At 44.8% G+C, this 17441-nt stretch overlaps 1 protein-coding gene across 1 annotated transcript in view; it reads left to right on the top strand.

The window, feature by feature from the left end:
- BBOX1 (gamma-butyrobetaine hydroxylase 1) overlaps window positions 1-17441 on the top strand; it is a 181316-nt gene that overhangs the window by 137079 nt on the left and 26796 nt on the right. The window contains exon 5 of the mRNA XM_068261512.1: window positions 8387-8492. Coding sequence (XP_068117613.1) covers window positions 8387-8492 — 106 coding nt within the window. The remainder of the gene's footprint in view (window positions 1-8386; window positions 8493-17441) is intronic.

Below are 17441 nucleotides of genomic sequence, written 5' to 3'. Positions count from 1 at the left end.
AAGCACATAAAGAGAAGCTTGGCCGGCAACCCTGTGTAATTTCATCTCAGAGCTTTCTCGCCAAGTCTGTTTGAAAGCTCTTAGTCCGTTTCACCGCTGTAACCAGAACAGCCAGGGAATCCCAGCCAAAGTTGGGGGGGTTTTCTTCTGCAGATAGTAAAGCTTGAGCAAGCATTCATTCTTGTCCTAGCCGCTGGCTCGCTGCGATGGATAACAATGTGCTCTGTGGACATCCTCTGCCTTTTTTTTGTCTGTATGAATTTAAACTGAAATCAAGGCGAGGAAAGAAAGAAGGAAGGGAGTTTGCCAGAGCTGTTTTGGCAGCCTTTCTACATTCTTTCCAGATTACAGCATAGCATCAAGAAGGTTTCCTTCCCCGTCCTAGACCACATATGAGTTGCGTTATCGTCTTCTACTAGAACAGTTGATTAGCCCAATATGATCATAATCAAAGAGAAGCAGTCAAAGCAAATGTTCGTACTTAAACTGGTGGGAGATGACAGACGTTGTTTGCTTTTCATTACTAGGAACTCTCTGGCTCCAGAAGCGATACTGTACACAGAAGATCACATGTAAACAGCTGTACTATAGTCAATGGCATGCTGCAAGCTTTGAGCTTTTGCCTCATCTCCAAGCCATGTTTATCACTCTAGGACAACTTAGCACCATGTTTACAGAGGAGGGACATTCTGCTAGCTAAAGGGGAAAATCGTGATTTATTGAAAAGAAGACTGCGCCTCTGAGAAGACTTTGTGCAGCGGTAGCGGATTCCATGCTGTGTGCAAATTCTTTTCAAATTAATCTCATAGTTCATTCTCCATTCTGTGTGCACGTCCCTCGCTCTCCCCTCCCGAAAATTCCTGGACCCAAGGAGTGTCAGGGTGGGAGTCTGTGCTGGTTCACAACAAGTCTACCCAAGGCAAAATGCTGCTGCATAATATCATTTAAATAAGCTGAAATAATCCTTTGCAGGAGCTCACAAGCTATTTAAGGCTTGTTATGTCGCAAGAGTGTCATAGAGGCATTTTTTTTTCATTACTGCATTGTTTTGAATTTTTTTCCCTCATTGGATAAGAATAAACAGCCAGGAAAGTTAAAGTGACTGTCTGTGAAATGCCTTGTAATTACATTAAAGGATAAGTGAAACTATAAACATACCGTAATTTATCTTCTAGCTAGAGAGCATAGAATAAAAAGACATTGGCAGCAGCTCCCTATCCTGGGGCTGTTGTTTACTGTACATAGTAGCTGCGGCCTCTCTTGTAGCTATGCAGCTAGCTAAAAGCTGGGGCAGCATTGAGACTAAGTAGCTACCATTGTCAACTGATAGAACCATACCCAAGTAAAGACCAAAGCTGTTTATGACCCACTCCTGGAGCTGTCTTGTGGATTGATCTCCTACTGCTATGATCACTCTATACTGCCTCAATTGGCAAAATCATCTCCTCCATGGGCTTACCACCTGTATGCCAATGACACCCAGATATACCGCCACACCCCAGATCTCTCCTCCTCTTCCATGGACAAAGTCTCCGCCTGCCTCACATCCATTTCCTCCTGGATGGCCGCCAGGTTCCTGAAGCTTAATTTGGACAAGACTGAGCTTCTGATATTCCTGCCCTGCACAGCTGCACCCTTCTCAGATCTACACATCACTAAAATACTACCATCCGCCCTACCCCCCAAGCCCGCTGTCTAGGTGTTACCCTGGACTCTGCACTTTCCTTTACACCCCACATCCAAAGTATTGCCCGATACTGCAACTTCAACCTCCGCAACATCTCCAAGATCTGCTCCTACCTGTACCCTGACACCACTAAACTCCATATCCACGCCCTTGTCATCTCCCGCCTAGACTACCGCAATTCTCTTTTGTCTGATGCCTAACCCTAAACCCCCCCTTCCTGATGCCTAACTCTAAAAATCTCTTCCTGATGCCTAACACCCCTTTTTAAAAGCCTAACCCTAAAACCCCTCCTTTTGACACTTAACCTATAACTTTCTAATTAAATTTGAAAACGATAATTTTAGAAAAAAATTGTTAAATACAAAAGACCAAAAATTATAACGATAGCTTTCTAATTTTCTAAACTGTGCCATTCTAATGTTCTCAAAACAAAATACATTTCAAAAACGATAATGTTCTAACTTAAAAAAAATATTTATTCGTCGCCCAATAGCTGATATTTGCAGTAGCGCCTATGGCGGTGCCCAAATCGTCCATCACCCATGGGCATTCAAATTTCCAGCATCCTTTTTGTAGAGACATATTAGTTGTGCTAGTCTAGTAGAAATACTATGTAAGCAGACAGAGGCGCCAGAAGAATAAAATATACTAAAAACTTTAAAATGACAGGAGGCAGTGATGGGCTTACCTCCTTCAAGCAGACACACAGGAGTGTTGTGTACATTCAAACAACAAAGGATTTATTTGTATACTCCAGAAAGTGCAAGTGCAATGTGTTTTGCAGGCATCTCCCAGTTCGTCGGGCAATACAAAAGGAGCATACAACTCAAACAGGTCTGGTACAAAGCTCAGCGCCTTCACTTTAAAGTTACTGGATCCGCTGGGGCTCAGGGAAGGACGAGTCGAGTGCTCCTTATTGCCACTTAGCTGCCGTAAGTTTGTAGTGCTTGCTATGCAGTGCATAGAGAGCGCAACTCTGATTACATTTGAGAAGGCACGCTACGCTGCCACTAGCGCGTGTAGCGTGCATTAACGCGAGCAAGATTTAATAGCGTGCGTAACAGGACGTTATGCACGCTATGTTTGTTAGTGAATCAACCCCATTCTGTTTTTATTGACATATTACAACTTTTTTTTTAAAGCAGCGTTAGCTAGAACTGTGCTTGGAGTTTAACTTTATGTAACATTAAGGCTATGCGTTTGTAGTTCCTGGGGGGGCTCAGCGCATCTCTGATGGAGGCCATTCGGAGGCGACCTGGTGTTGCGCTGATCCACCTTTTGCGCAATTTTCAACATTAAGGCTATGTCCACAGTGGGATGTTATGGTCATGCGTTATAAAGTCTTATAGCGCTGGTTACCACACTGCAATCTTAAGTCTATGCGATGTTCACAGTGCGGCGTTAACATTACGGTGTAATTGCGTTATGGTAATGCACACATTAATGGGTAGAGGGAAGCATACTTTTCATTGTCTGCATGCTTTACTGTACCTACTGTAGGCAACATGGCAGTACTATGCGGTACTACTTTTTTGTTGCGTTGTACTGTGTTCCTGTTGAACAGGGAACACAACGCAACGTCCCACTGTGCACTTAGCCTTAGAATATGTTTGCATGTATTTCTCAGTTGCTCTGAAGGTCTCCTGGAGTTTTCAATTCTTGGCACTGAAGTCTCAATTCTGTGTGTTTTCAGTGAGCTTCTTTTAAAGTTAGAGCATTTAAAATAATAAATGATCCACTGTTCAGCTATGAAAAATGACATAAGTTGGACAGGACAATGATTCTTGAATCAGGCTATGTTTGGAGTTGAATGTGTTTAGATGTGAAGATATGTGGAGGGCAGCATAATGTTTAGAAGGTCTGTCTCCTGGAGCATGAGGGAAGCTGTCAGTTTCTTCTTATACAAATAAAAAAGATTGAATGCAAATGTTGCACCTTCTTAGTGGGAAAGCACAAGGTGCACCTTGTAAGTCTGGGCTACAGGTGAGGAGGTCACATTTTATTGAAGGCAGAAGATGTGAATGGGAGTCCCAGTGTTTTAGACTGCATGCAAGTGAAGAAAAACATTACACTTCTAAACTGCAACCCCCCTTCTCCCATTTTCCTTGTTCAGCAATTTCTCAGCAAACTAGAGCAGCCTGTAGGCAGTGGTTGTGTGTGAAAAGTGCTTCTGTTCACATGCACTGCAAATAATGTACAAGTCAGATTTTGAAAGAAAATTCAACTTTTACAGCGAAAGAGTGTATGTTGTCAGTACAGCTCAATATATTGCATGGAATAAACTAATTTAAGGATCATCAACAAACATTATTTCAGATTGATTACTTTGTTGTTATGTGCACATACTGTAAAGCACAGGCATTCCACAGAGTTTCTATTCTAACAGAGTCTGAGTTTCAGTGTTTGTTCCCAGTCAACAGGTTCTGCACCATCAAGGTATAAAATAGTTCTTTATTCAAATCTTCACATAAAAACAGTTAAAAGGTTATGGAAAATGTCGGGTCTTGACACATTGCGACGCACAGCGCTTTGGACTGACCATCCTTCTTCAAGCTTGTCAGACCAATGCACATCAAACTGAAATGTCGAACTCCTTATATACCCAAGAAGTGGACCTGATGGAGAACTTCATGAGTGTAACTAGGTAACGAGCTATTGCACATAACATCCTCAAGTGGGAGTGCTAACTAAGGAAACCTCATGTAATTCTAAAGAACAAAAAATGTTATAAACCCCTCCTAAACTCAACCAACGGGGCTAATGTTATTAACAGCCTATCATTGTCATCCGCATTGTCGACAGCCTCATGATAGGTTGGCAACATAAGTGGAAGTCAATGTTGTGGATGTTGTTAAATAAGACTATTAAAATGTGTGGTGTCCCTTGGATGGTACACATGCCTGGTGTTAATAACTTTAACCCCATTGGTTGAGTTTAGGTGGGGTTTATACTAATTTTTCATACTTGAGAAATACTTGAGAATTACATGAGGTTTCCTTAGTTAGCACTCCCTCTTGAGGATGTAATGTGCAATGGCTGGTGACCTAGTTACACTCATGAAGTTCTCCATCAGGTCCACTACTTGGGTATATAAGGAGTTGGACATTTCAGAAATGTGTCAAGACTCGGCATTTTCCATGTCCTTTCAACTGTTTTTATGTGAAGATTTGAATAAAGAGCTATTTTATACCTTGATTGTGCGGAACCCTTTGGCGATTACATTGAAGTTTCTCCACGCACTCCAGGGGCCGGTTCCAGCACATTACCTTGAAGTACCATTGGTGCTAGACCCTTTGACAGCACAATTTTCTCCCAGTCAATGGATTAGTCCAATTGTTGAGAATAAATGAACAAAAATCTTTTTTTCAGCTAAATAAAGCAAAGTCCCTGTTATCTTTAACTCAGGGAACCGGAACTCTCAACAACTAGCATGCATGAGGGGAATAATGAGAACAGAACTTTTGGTGGTTTGCAGGACATAAACTACTTACCAATTCTCTGGGCACCATTTTATATGTATTTGTGCAGCTACCAGGCTTTCCGGTGTTCATGCAGGGCTCCTGGCGTGTCACCTGACCCAAAGTCAGGTGACATGTCAGGAGCCCTAAACAGAGGACTTGCTTTCCTGTATTTGAATTATTAAGCAGAACATGTATTTTTTTCTGTTTCATGGACACTTTAACCCGATGAAAGAAAGCTGTGACCACAAAAACACATTATTTAGTGTGCAATAAAATGTTTCTTACTACCTTATTCACTTTTTAGGAGGTATATGAGTCTTAAACTCCTTTTTATGGTTTAAGTTATTCTCTGTCTTTTGGGTGTCCAAAATCCCAAGATGTATGGGTACCTTAACAATCAATAGGCGATAGTTAAAGAGACACTGAAGCAAAAAAAAAAATTATGATATTATGATTTGTATGTGTAGTACAGCTAAGAAATAAAACATTAAGATCAGATACATCAGTCTAATTGTTTCCAGTACAGGAAGAGTTGAGAAACTCCAGTTGTTATCTCTATGCAAACAAGCCATTAAGCTCTCCGACTAAGTTAGTCGTGGAGAGGGCTGTTATCTGACTTTTATTATCTCAACTGTAAGTGAACTGTTTACTTTTTCTCTGATAGAGGAGCGGTCATTACTTCACAGACTGCTCTGAAAGACTCATTTTGAATGCTGAGTGTTGTGTAATCTGCACATATTATAGAATGATGCAATGTTAGAAAAAACACTATATACCTGAAAATAAAAGTATAAGAATATTTTCTTTGCTGCTAATCTTCTAGTAATTATTCATAGTACACAACCAATTCACTATATCATATTTTTTTTTCGCTTCAGTGTCTCTTTAAGAGTAACAGTAATTGACTGTGTGTACAATCATCATTGTTTTCTTTGGTATTCTATCTATTTTTGTTAGTATCTATCCATACCACCAACAGTAAAGCAAACACAGACTCCTCCCATATGTTAAGTATGTTGTTGTGCAACCATACCACTAGCAGTAAAACCAACACTGACCCCTTCCATAGGTTGGCCATGTTGTTATCCATCCATACAACCAACAAAGACCTTTTGAAACACTCCTTATGTAAACTCTTCCAAACCCGCACATCCAGTATTAGACCCAAACGCCTGTAAATACATTGATTGTACATAATAAACACATCAAACTCAGTCCTGTTTATCTCTATGCTCTATGTCATTTCTAGTGTAAGATGATAAAAATGATGCTGACAACCAACCAGTAACTTCAAAGACAAATTCTAATTTTTTTGCCAGGGTATTTGATACTTTATTGACCTTATGTCTAGCTATCTATTTTCTGATGTCAGAATGTGCTCAAAGAGTCATCTGGAATACATGCATATGGACATCTGTATTATATGTCTACAGTAATATAACCCAACTCTAATAACATGACTGGTGAGCAAGACAAGAGCTGCAGAACATGCGTTTTCAGTAGCATCCAATGTTTAACTTTAATTGTGTTTTATGCGTTTCCTCACATGTTTAATGTATTAATAAGTACAAATGCATAAGGATTTTTTGAAGTTTTTGAAAAAAAAAAGAAACTGGCCCAGAAAGGAAAAAAAATACAGTTGTAATAGTTTTTTTTTTAAGCAGAAGTTACTATAATCTTTTGATACCCTTGGTGCTCTTAGGATCCATATTGTATAAGTGGATATTAGAATATAGACCCATACGAATATAAACTGGGGGACATATTTTCATCAAAGAAAATTCTTCCCTGGGTAGAAGAACAGTTTTCCTCATTTCCCAGATAAAAAACGTGTTCCCCAGTTTATACTTATATGGGTCTCGTATCCTTACCCCCAACCATAACCTATATTCCCTTCCATGTACCCCAGACCATATGTTCCATGGTTCAACAGCAGACTCCTATATCATGTGCAGCTTTCTTTCCATATACATCACCGCCTCCTCCACTGTCCCCCAATTCCTTCCACGTGCAGTTATATCAATTCCATTTGCAGCAGTCCATCCATGTGCAGCATCCCCTGACTTTTTCATGGCTAGCCTTCGAACTCCATTGGCAGTCCTCCATTAATGTACATTGCTTTCTGGGTAGGAACACACTTGGCAGAATCGCATATGTGTTTTCCATAGCACATAGTGGAAAACACATATGTGATTCTACCTAGTGAGTTCCTACCCTTTTTAGCAGCTCATCCATGTGCAGAATCCCCCACAGCCAATGACCTATGTGTCTTTGCAGAAATCTAGCCCTGCACTAATGCATGTAACTTGTGGAATATATCATCTTCACTGTTAAGAAGATTGTTCCAACAGGACAGGGATGTCCAAAAGGGGGGTTGTACCTGTAATTGGTTTTGGCTCATGCAGGTTCTGAAAGGATGAAGGGCTCTGCTCTCTCTAAAGGTGTGTACACACCTCTTGACTTCTGTCACTTGTCGGAGATCAGGACCCAATCCTCTTGGATGACATCACTGGCTGGCCAGTACAGACACGTGTCAGCTGACAACACATTCTGTAGCTATGCAGGGAGGTGGAGTGATAATGGAGCGGCACGTGCGTGACATCACACGTCGGGTGGGGGAGCAGCGCAGACAATGCAATCCGCATCGCAGGGTTTGTACACACACCTGACTATCGACTGAGGTAGTCAGGCATGTGTACAGGCTTTATGAATAGTTCAGGTTACCTGTTGACCACCAATCATTAAATGCCATTGAATAAATATTGATGTATACATTAGAATTCCCAAATGGCCATGGCGTCTGGGTCAGCCAAGAGAGTTGATTTCAAATTTTCCACTGAATACTTCATCTCTACTGTGTATACAGATTTTACACTTCTATAGGTTTATCTCCAAAACCTGATCGGGGATCAGAAAGGGTCAGAAGTGGTTATAAAGTGGTTAATATTTAAAAGTGAATCTCGTATGAAATATAAATGTATAAATAGTTTATTAGAAAGTAAAATATGTAATAAATAGTAAAACAAGCATATTTTATGGTCTTTCTATTATGATTACGGTACATACAGGGAGTTTGCTAGAACCCACAAACCGAAAATAAAAAATGATGCCAAACAGAGGACAGTACTGTACACTGTATGAGCTACAGCAGCCTAATTGTGTTATAGGAGTGTGTACTGTGCAGTGTGGCTTGTGTATTGGATGTGTACACTCTTCATAATGGTCTCTACTTTTACAGGTATACCTGGCAAGTTCAGGACAAAACAGATGCCAATAACGTGGCTTACACATCTGGAAAATTAAGCCTCCACACAGATTATCCAGCTTTACAGTATCCTCCCGGAGTAAGTTTACTACCACTTGTGTTAACAATATCTTACTATTGCCAGATCTTACCCTATACTTCACAATAATCTCCCCCTATCTACTCCTAACACTAATTTACTCTCTACCTGTGCCTAACATTAACTTACCCCCTACCTACACCTAGCACTAACCTTTCCGCTACCCGTAGTTCACCGCCGCTCTCCTGAAAGTAACTACGGTGCCGGATTATCTGCCAATAACTCTGTTGCAAGCAGCAACGTAGAATTAGTGATGAGTTTGGCTATTGTATAGTTAAACTCCGAATATCAGTAGCACTAACCCATCCCAGATTCTCCATTTAGCAAAACTTGAGCCAGATTCCCTATGGGTAACTCAATTTCAGAGTGCTGAAACAGAAGATGAAACCTTATCTCCAAGTATAAAACTTAGGAGAAAAAGGTAATTGTATATAGGCCAAACTGCTGTAAGTGCCAATAGTAGAAAATATGGGTGGCCTCAGAGGCTCCAGTTTTAATTTCCTAACTTGGTGTACAATAACCATGGCAAATTCTGCATTCCAGATCCTTCCCATTTATTTAATAAGTTTCTATGACCTGAATCTCAAAACACACCTGAGATCTTGAGAGACCACCCGACATACTGACCATCACTATTTTCCATCACTCCCTGTCTTTGGGATCTCAATGAAACTCTAGCTTTATTATTAAAACTGGTAGACCTGAGACAAGTTTATGATTAACAGCAATCACATTTTTTTTTACTGATATGGACACAGGACTGCAATAAAATCATTTGAATTGTTATAAAAAAAAATGTTTTCCCTTTTCTCAGTAGTGATGGGTCGCAGTTTGCAATCGCCATTTGCAGTAAACAATGTTCATTTGCCGTTCGCATTTACCACGAGCGTTCACTGCGCTAATGTTCACATTCGTTACGCGGATGATCACATTTGCCCAGACTTGCTAGAAACACCAAATTAGCTAGGTAGGTTTTGCAACGAGAACAGTGGGAACAAGGAAAAAAAATCTTTCAAAAAGACCTTGTAGCTTTTTTCAGAAAATGTATATATTATAGGAAAACCGCATTTAAAAGAAAAAAAATGTTCCCACTGTTAAATGCAGTGATTCTAGCACTTACGGTATGGGGGCTTTGCTATTAACCAGAAAATGTCACCTGCCATTAAAATCAGTGGTGTCCATCGCAAACGTTTGGTTTGCAAAGTTTGTCCATTACTAGAGTTGAGCTTTAGGCACCTGAAAAAAATAGTGCAAACATCACTGCCAAGTATACAGCTTACTTAGAAGGGGTCACTTTGTTCCTCAACAAAATGGAGTTTTAGTCTAGGCCTCCCTCCCCCTACAGTTGCTACAGCTCTTGAAAACTCATTTTGGCTTCTGCTCAAATAACACACTTTCTGTTAATTGGGAGCATTGTTAAAGTTCAAACACATAGGTAGTGTACTGTATACAAGAGACCAGATGTGTCTGAGGTCACATCCATGTGCATGCCAAAGATTACATACACCCATAGGATTCAGAAATTCTTTCCGGTTCCCAGCCTGTCATGCAAGCACAACTGTATGGATTCACTCGGACCGTAAATCTATGTGTGACGAGGTTGGCTGAGGTTTTTATGTTTCCATCGTTGTGTGATTTATGTTATCTCAATTAACAGTGCAGACCATATTAAACACACACAAGAGCAGTGATTACAAAAGAGTGAATAATATAAACTTCATGCACTATCTAGTCACCACATGTAGCTCGTTATGATGTGTTTTCTGCCAAGGGCAACATTTCTGAAAACCATCTTGAATGAGATTCTATTTTATCTATTTATTTGGCACCGATTATGACTTCATCACATGATTGCATCAGCTTTGGCTTTATCTACATAATTATGGGGGTTTGAAATAAGGTTACCTAATAATGGAAAAAGGTTCAATAAGATTACATCACCAGACACACACATGTTCATAAACACTAACTTTGATACTTGAACAATCGATAAATCAGAGGTACTAAAAAGTATAAAATACATTAAAACAATTCTAAAAAAAGAGGTAGTGGTGAACTTACCTCCCAAAGAAGGACACTAATGGGCTCATTTAAAGACAAAACAGCTTAATTTTGATACAACTCCACTTAGTGATGCATTTTGCATGAAAAACCTACTCCTTCAGGCTTCTACATCCCAGAGGCACCCAGCTCACTGAGACCCATTCTCAGACAGTACCATACATTGATTGCCTAGATCAGGCCCAGAGAAACACCACAGGAGCCTATAGGCACAGATGTCCTGGCACCCGAGACTTCTCCCTCCATGAACCTACAAATACACGCTGAGCTGCACCGCAAGTAGCTACAGGTGCCCCTTAGTATTAGGTATCTAGAAGTACCCTCAGTATTTAGTAGTTAGAGGTGCCAGATAGAGCTGGCTCCAACCTCCGATTTTTGGTTCGCAAACCTCAAATGCGAACTTCCGCAAAAGTTCAGTTCGTGCGAAGTTTCGCGAACCGCAATACACTTCAATGGGGATGCGAACTTTGAAAACTAGAAACATTTATGCTGGCCACAAAAGTGATGGAAAATATGTTTCAAGGGGTCTAACATCAGAGTTGTTGCATAGTTGAGTGGGATACACACCAAAAGTCCCGAGGAAAAATCTGGATTTGACGCAAAGCAGCGTTTTAAGGGCAGAAATCACATTGCATGCTAAATTGGAGGCCTAAAGTGCTTTAAAACATCTAGCATGTGTATACATCAATCAGTGAGTGTAATTAGAGTACTGCTTCACACTGACACACCAAACTCACGGTGTAACGCACTGCAAAAAGCTGTTTGCATAGTGACGGCCATGCTAGATTGGTGCGCACCATGGCGAGAGTGCAGGCCGTGGCGGTTTTCAAGCCCATATCAGAATCAGAATTTATTTCGCCAAGTACAACGGTGGATTGTACCCGGAATTGGTTTTGCCGCATACAGGGTCGTTGATGAAAATAGCATACAGTTAAGCATGGTACATACGTAGACATGGGACAAGCATACATAGTACAACATTAACAGCTTGTGCGTACAATGAAACAGAGCATCGTATACAGTGAAGCATGGTACATACTAGTGTTGGGCGAACAGTGTTCGCCACTGTTCGGGTTCTGCAGAACATCACCCTGTTCGGGTGATGTTCGAGTTCGGCCGAACACCTGATGGTGTTCGGCCTTTTAAGTTCGGGTTCGCCCCGAACTACTGAATGGCCACCGAACAGGGCCGAACAGGGCCCCTGTTCAGCCGAACAGGGCCCTGTTCGCCCGAACATGCCGCAACACGGCCCCCCTATGGGGTCGCAGGCATAAGGGGGGAGCATGCCCCGATCGCGGGGGGGGGTCGGAAATTCCCCCCACCCCCTCCGCTAGTGCTCCCCCCTCTGCCCGCTTCCCCATAAAAAAAGTTTAAGGCAAGTTAAATAGTACTTGGTGGCTGGCCTGGCACTGGCAGTGGAGTGAGGAGGAGGAGGAGTCCGAGTAGCAGAGTGACGCGTTGAGGCCGGGCAGCGGGCGGTTCAGCGGTAGTACCCTTGTGGTACTTCCGCCCTTTCTCTGACCTCACGTCCTCTACGTGATGACGCATACGAGGGTACGCGTGACGCGTACCCTCGTATGCAGAGGACGTGAGGTCAGAGAAAGGGCGGAAGTACCACAAGGGTACTACCGCTGAACCGCCCGCTGCCCGGCCTCAACGCGTCACTCTGCTACTCGGACTCCTCCTCCTCCTCACTCCACTGCCAGTGCCAGGCCAGCCACCAAGTACTATTTAACTTGCCTTAAACTTTTTTTATGGGGAAGCGGGCAGAGGGGGGAGCGCTAGCGGAGGGGGTGGGGGGAATTTCCGACCCCCCCCCCCCCCCCCGCGATCGGGGCATGCTCCCCCCTTATGCCTGCGACCCCATAGGGCCCCCAAAATGGGCATGTTCGGGGGTCCCATTGACTTCCATTGAGTTCGGCGTTCGGGCCGAACATGCCGAACATCTGGCCCATGTTCGGCCTGTTCGGCCCAAACCCGAACATCCAGGTGTTCGCCCAACACTAGTACATACGTATAGACAATAAAAGCATAAAAAAACAAAAACAAAAAGCATTACAGCATACACGTACAGTTAACGTAATACAAGCAAAGCAATTACATACACTGATAGCAGGAACAGAAAAAGAGTGGGACAGGAGGAGCAGCCTGAGAGCTGATATGAGCGCTGCCATTTTCGGCACTGGACGCTACACAGCGACACGCTCCCAACAAGACAGGTGCAACCGATTGTCCACGGAAAGTAGAGAGAAAGCAGGAAGCAGAAGCAGCGGGGCATCATGATGGAGGCGGACAGCAGAGTTCACTCGAGCCAGGTTGCCCGAGGAGTAGCGCTTCTAGTTACAAGTCTGCACGACTGGGTACTGAGGGCGCAGACACACTGGGGGCCCTGTGGTGCCAGGGGGGCACTTTTGCCGGGCAGCAGTGGTGGACGTGGGGCCAGGGGCCACCCCGGCTGGGCGGCAGTGGTGGACATGAGGCCGGGGGGCATCTCGGCTGGGCAGCAATTGGTGGACATAGGGCCTGGGGCACCCCGGCTGGGCAGCAGTGGTGGTGGACAGGCCAGGGCCCAGCAGGAGAGGCCAGGGGCAGCATACCTCATTTGTGGCTGCAACAAGCCCTCCTTTTCCACATGGCAGCGTGGCCGTTCCTATGGTGACTGGGGAGCCGCTGCGATTATGTCTCCTCTGCACGTGACCCATGTTTCCCCATGCTGGCATCTTGATCTCTAGGCTGGGCGACCCGTGGTGGAGGGGGTCCGGCAGCCCCAGCATTCCCGAGCTGACTACGGGTCACCCGCCCGGTGATGGGGAAGTCTCTGGCGGTGTCCCTGGGCGGCTGGTGGTGGCAGCTGGGAGTGACGGAGCGGAGCCCACGTAGCCCCTCTATGTGGTCCCGGCAGGAGAGGCAAAAACATGTGCTGCATGGATGCGGTGCTGCGTGCGGCGTCCCGGCTCCCCTGGCTCCAGAGCGGTGTTCCGGCTCCCCTGGCTCCAGAGCGGTGTTCCGGCTCCCCTGGCGAATTCCCCCAGGTCAGGCGATTCCCACCCCGCAGCGGAGCAGAGCACGCGACCTAATCCTTCAGCAGCCCGCGGGGCACATCCGAGGCCCCTGCATCATCCCCAGGTGAGTGGAGGTGGTCGGGAGGTCGCCAGCGGGGGAGTTAGGGGGAAAAAAGAAAAAAAGACCGGAGCCCTGTGGCCGTGGCGTCCTCACCCGGCGCCATCTTAGAAAAAGTTATGTTCGCCGGGCTGTGGTAGCTCAATGATAGAACAACAGAGACTGTCCAGCTGATCAAATTTGGTCTGTCCACAATGAAGCAACGACCTTATTATCTTTGGTGTGCCGCCCCCCGAGACACTCATATAGCCGGCGGTCATTGCTTCATTGTGATACACAAGCCCCTTCACCACGGCAAGGTAATGATCACATGTACATGCCTTTTGTTTTGTTGTTGCAGCTGCAGTGAAGCCAGAAAAATTAGGCAGGCATGTACACGCACCAGAAAAATTATTATAGTGGCCGCTGCTAGCAATAAAAAAAAATCAGGAATCCGCCTGGAGTCCTGGACCCTGTTGGTGGTGGCGGAGAAGGCAGTCAAGCGGCCTGCAGGCAGAGATGCTTTGTGGGGATCGACTTAGTCTTGGGGCAAGCAGTCACACGGCTTGCAGGCGGAGATGCTGTGTGTGGGGACTGACTTCGTCTTCGGGCAGGCCTGAGCGTGCTTTGCAGACCAGGCATCCGTGGTCAGATGGACCCTTGACCCAATGCTGTGTGCCAGAGATGTCACCACTTGACTTTCAACATCACGGTACAATTTAGGTATCGCCTTTTTTGAGAAATAATTGCAGTCTGGTATCTTCCACTGCGGTGTGTGGCTTTGCTTTTGTGTGCTGCTTTTCCTCAGGTGGTCATCCCATTGCAGTTTGTGCTTTTTAATCATGTGCCTTCGTAAGGTAGTTTTCCCTACGCGGGTCTTGGTCTTTCCACGGCTCAATTTTCGGTGGCAGAGAGTAAAGATGGCATTGCTCTCATCTGAGGCAGACACACAAAAACATGTCCACACTGCTGAGCCCTGTGATGATGGCACTTTGGTGATGGCTGCCGAGGGAGTGTTAAGTGGGGTGCCAAAATCAGAGCAGGAGGAGGAAGATATGTCACGCTTCCGTGCGGAAGCTGAGGAAGATGAGGTGTTCTGTCTTTAATAGTCAACTACATCCTGACAATATTGGGGGTTGATGGCACGTGCCTTTTTCTGAACACTGTACTTTGGTCGAGGGCCGCACGAAATCACGACAGCGCGACCTCGAACAGACCTGCCAGGTGGAAGTGAAAGGTATGCACTGACTTGGCTAATACAATGTACGGTTACACAGGTGCAGTGAACAGGTTGCAGTGACTTCTGGTACAACAATGTGCGGTTACACAGGTGCAGTGAACAGGTTGCAGTGACTGCTGGTACAACAATGTGCGGTTACTCAGGTGCAGTGAACAGGTTGCAGTGACTGCTGGTACAACAGTTAACAGGTATGCACGGACTGGTATATAAACCAGCGTGCGGTCACACAGGTGCAAAGAACAGGTATGCAGTGACTGGTATTACAAATGTGCAGCTGTCACACACACACACACACACACACACACACAGGTACCGTGAGCAGGTGCAGTGACTGGTGGTATATAACACTGTGTGCGCTCACGTAGGTAGGTAGGTAGGTGCACTGAACAACAACAGGTGGGTATGCAGTGATTTGTATTACAAATGTGCAGCTGTCTCACACACACACACAGGTACCATGAACAGGTACAGTGACTAGTGATATTAAATATCACACTGCATGTGCTCACGTAGGTAGGTGGGTGCACTGAACAACAGGCAGGTATATGCAGTGATGGGTATTACAAATGTGCACACACACACACACAGGTACCATGAACAGGTGCAGTGACACTGCGTGCGGTCACGTAGGTAGGTGGGTGGGTGCACTGAACAACAGGAAGGTATATGCAGTGATGGGTATTACAAATGTGCCGCTGCCTCACACACACAGTTAGTCACTGAATGTGCTGGGCCTGGAAGTGGCACAGTAGGAATTACCAAGGGGCCAAGGTCCAGCAGCTAAGAGTGACTGATAGGGCTGTATATGCAACACAAGTCTCTGTGGGACACACACACACACACACACAAAAAATAGATCACAAGAACAACATTAGCTCTCAAAAGAGCTGTTGAGGATGAGGAGTGCTTTTTAGCAATAAATATCAGCAAGAAAGAGCAACCTAACAAGCCTAACTGTAGCCTAACTAAGCTTTCCCTAATGTCTCTGCAGCACCTCTCCCTTCTCTAATTACTGCAGCCACACAGAGTGAAATAGCTGACACTGCCTGCCTTTAATAAGGGGGGAGGGGCTCCAGGAGGGAGTGTAGCCTGATTGGCTACCCTGTGCCTGCTGACTGTGATGTATAGGGTCAAAGTTGACCCTAATGATGTAGTATAGGGGGCAGGTCGAACTGCCATAAAGTTTGCATTCGTTCACGAACGCGAACCACCGAAGTTCGCGCAAATAAGTTTGCGGTCGAACCGTTCCCATCTCTAGTGCCAGAGTTGCCCCCAAGTATTTGGTAGCTAGAGGTGTCCCCGACTGAAGGGAGATCTGGACAGTGGAATGCCGAGACACGCGTGAGTAACCACTCATTTACACTCCGCTCGGGACACTGCTTAGGCATGGCGGATTGGGAGGCATTCAAGGAGGAGAGTAAGTCACCTTTCCATCATAAGGCGCCTGTAGGCACAGTGACTTATGGTAAATACAGCCCTGGGCTAGATGTAGTTCACAATGTCTGGAACATTTTTGAAGGTAGCCTGGTACTCTAACAATAACCATCTTTACTAAAAGTAATCCTGACTAATATATTCATCTTTCATCATCTTTGTTATGGCATCACTTCTAGCATCCAAGTAACCTCCCCTACTTTCAGAGCTGAAATTTCAGCTTTTTTGGCATCAACTAGATGAAGCTCACATCCACCAAATACTTTGGTGCCAGTGTTGTAACTAAATGCCGACATCTACTCAAGCACCCATCCACCAGAAAATCTACGCCAAACATTTGACAATTTAATAACCAAAAGACATGCAAAAATCGTTCTCAGGACCTCTTTCCATTAGTGTAAGTGATGGATAAATGTCTGGTTTAGCAACCTTGCTAAGTGGTTTCCTGTAAACCAGAGATTTAATTGTCACTGAAGTTGCTGAGGATCCTAGTGGCTGGCATCAGCCAAGGTGTTCCAGTTCAAAAGGTGCAGTAATGTTCATTTCTGTGATGGGTCCTGACTCCGGGGCAGCATTCCGCAGGGCTGGTCAAGATAATCTCGCTGTTACAGAAGTGTCCAGCTGCGGCAGCCCTTACTTCCGCTTTAGCAGCTGGCATCATGGAGGGGCTGAACCAAAGGTTCAGAGTAAACATTGCAGAGTAAGCAGCAGCAGAGCATGAACTCATTTACCCTGCCGTGGTACTCATTCCTTCTGCATGATCACCTCACTCTACCCTCCTGAGGTTTCCTCCCAGGCAGCATGCCTTCCAGGCAGCTGTTTTCCATCAGCTTGAATGAGTTGACATAACTTGTGGATGGATCATGGACACAGTGATGTGGCTATGGGGAGCCATGGAGATGAGATACACAGACTGGAAAGGAGGAACCAGTTATGCACCAGCAAGTAAGATGACTTACTAGCCTCCTCTCTGCTCACAGCTCTGCATTAGTGCCCCTGGAACCACCCCCCTCTGCGTCCCCAGCTCCCTTTGAATTCTAACAATGATCTTGCAGTTGTACAGTATATTACCTCTGTATTTGTGTGGTTTTCCACTGAGAGCTCCAGATTCACCA

Source organism: Hyperolius riggenbachi, chromosome 11 (assembly GCF_040937935.1).
Source record: "Hyperolius riggenbachi isolate aHypRig1 chromosome 11, aHypRig1.pri, whole genome shotgun sequence".
Taxonomy (NCBI): Eukaryota; Metazoa; Chordata; class Amphibia; order Anura; family Hyperoliidae; genus Hyperolius; species Hyperolius riggenbachi.
This window is presented reverse-complemented; position numbering and strand designations above follow the sequence as displayed.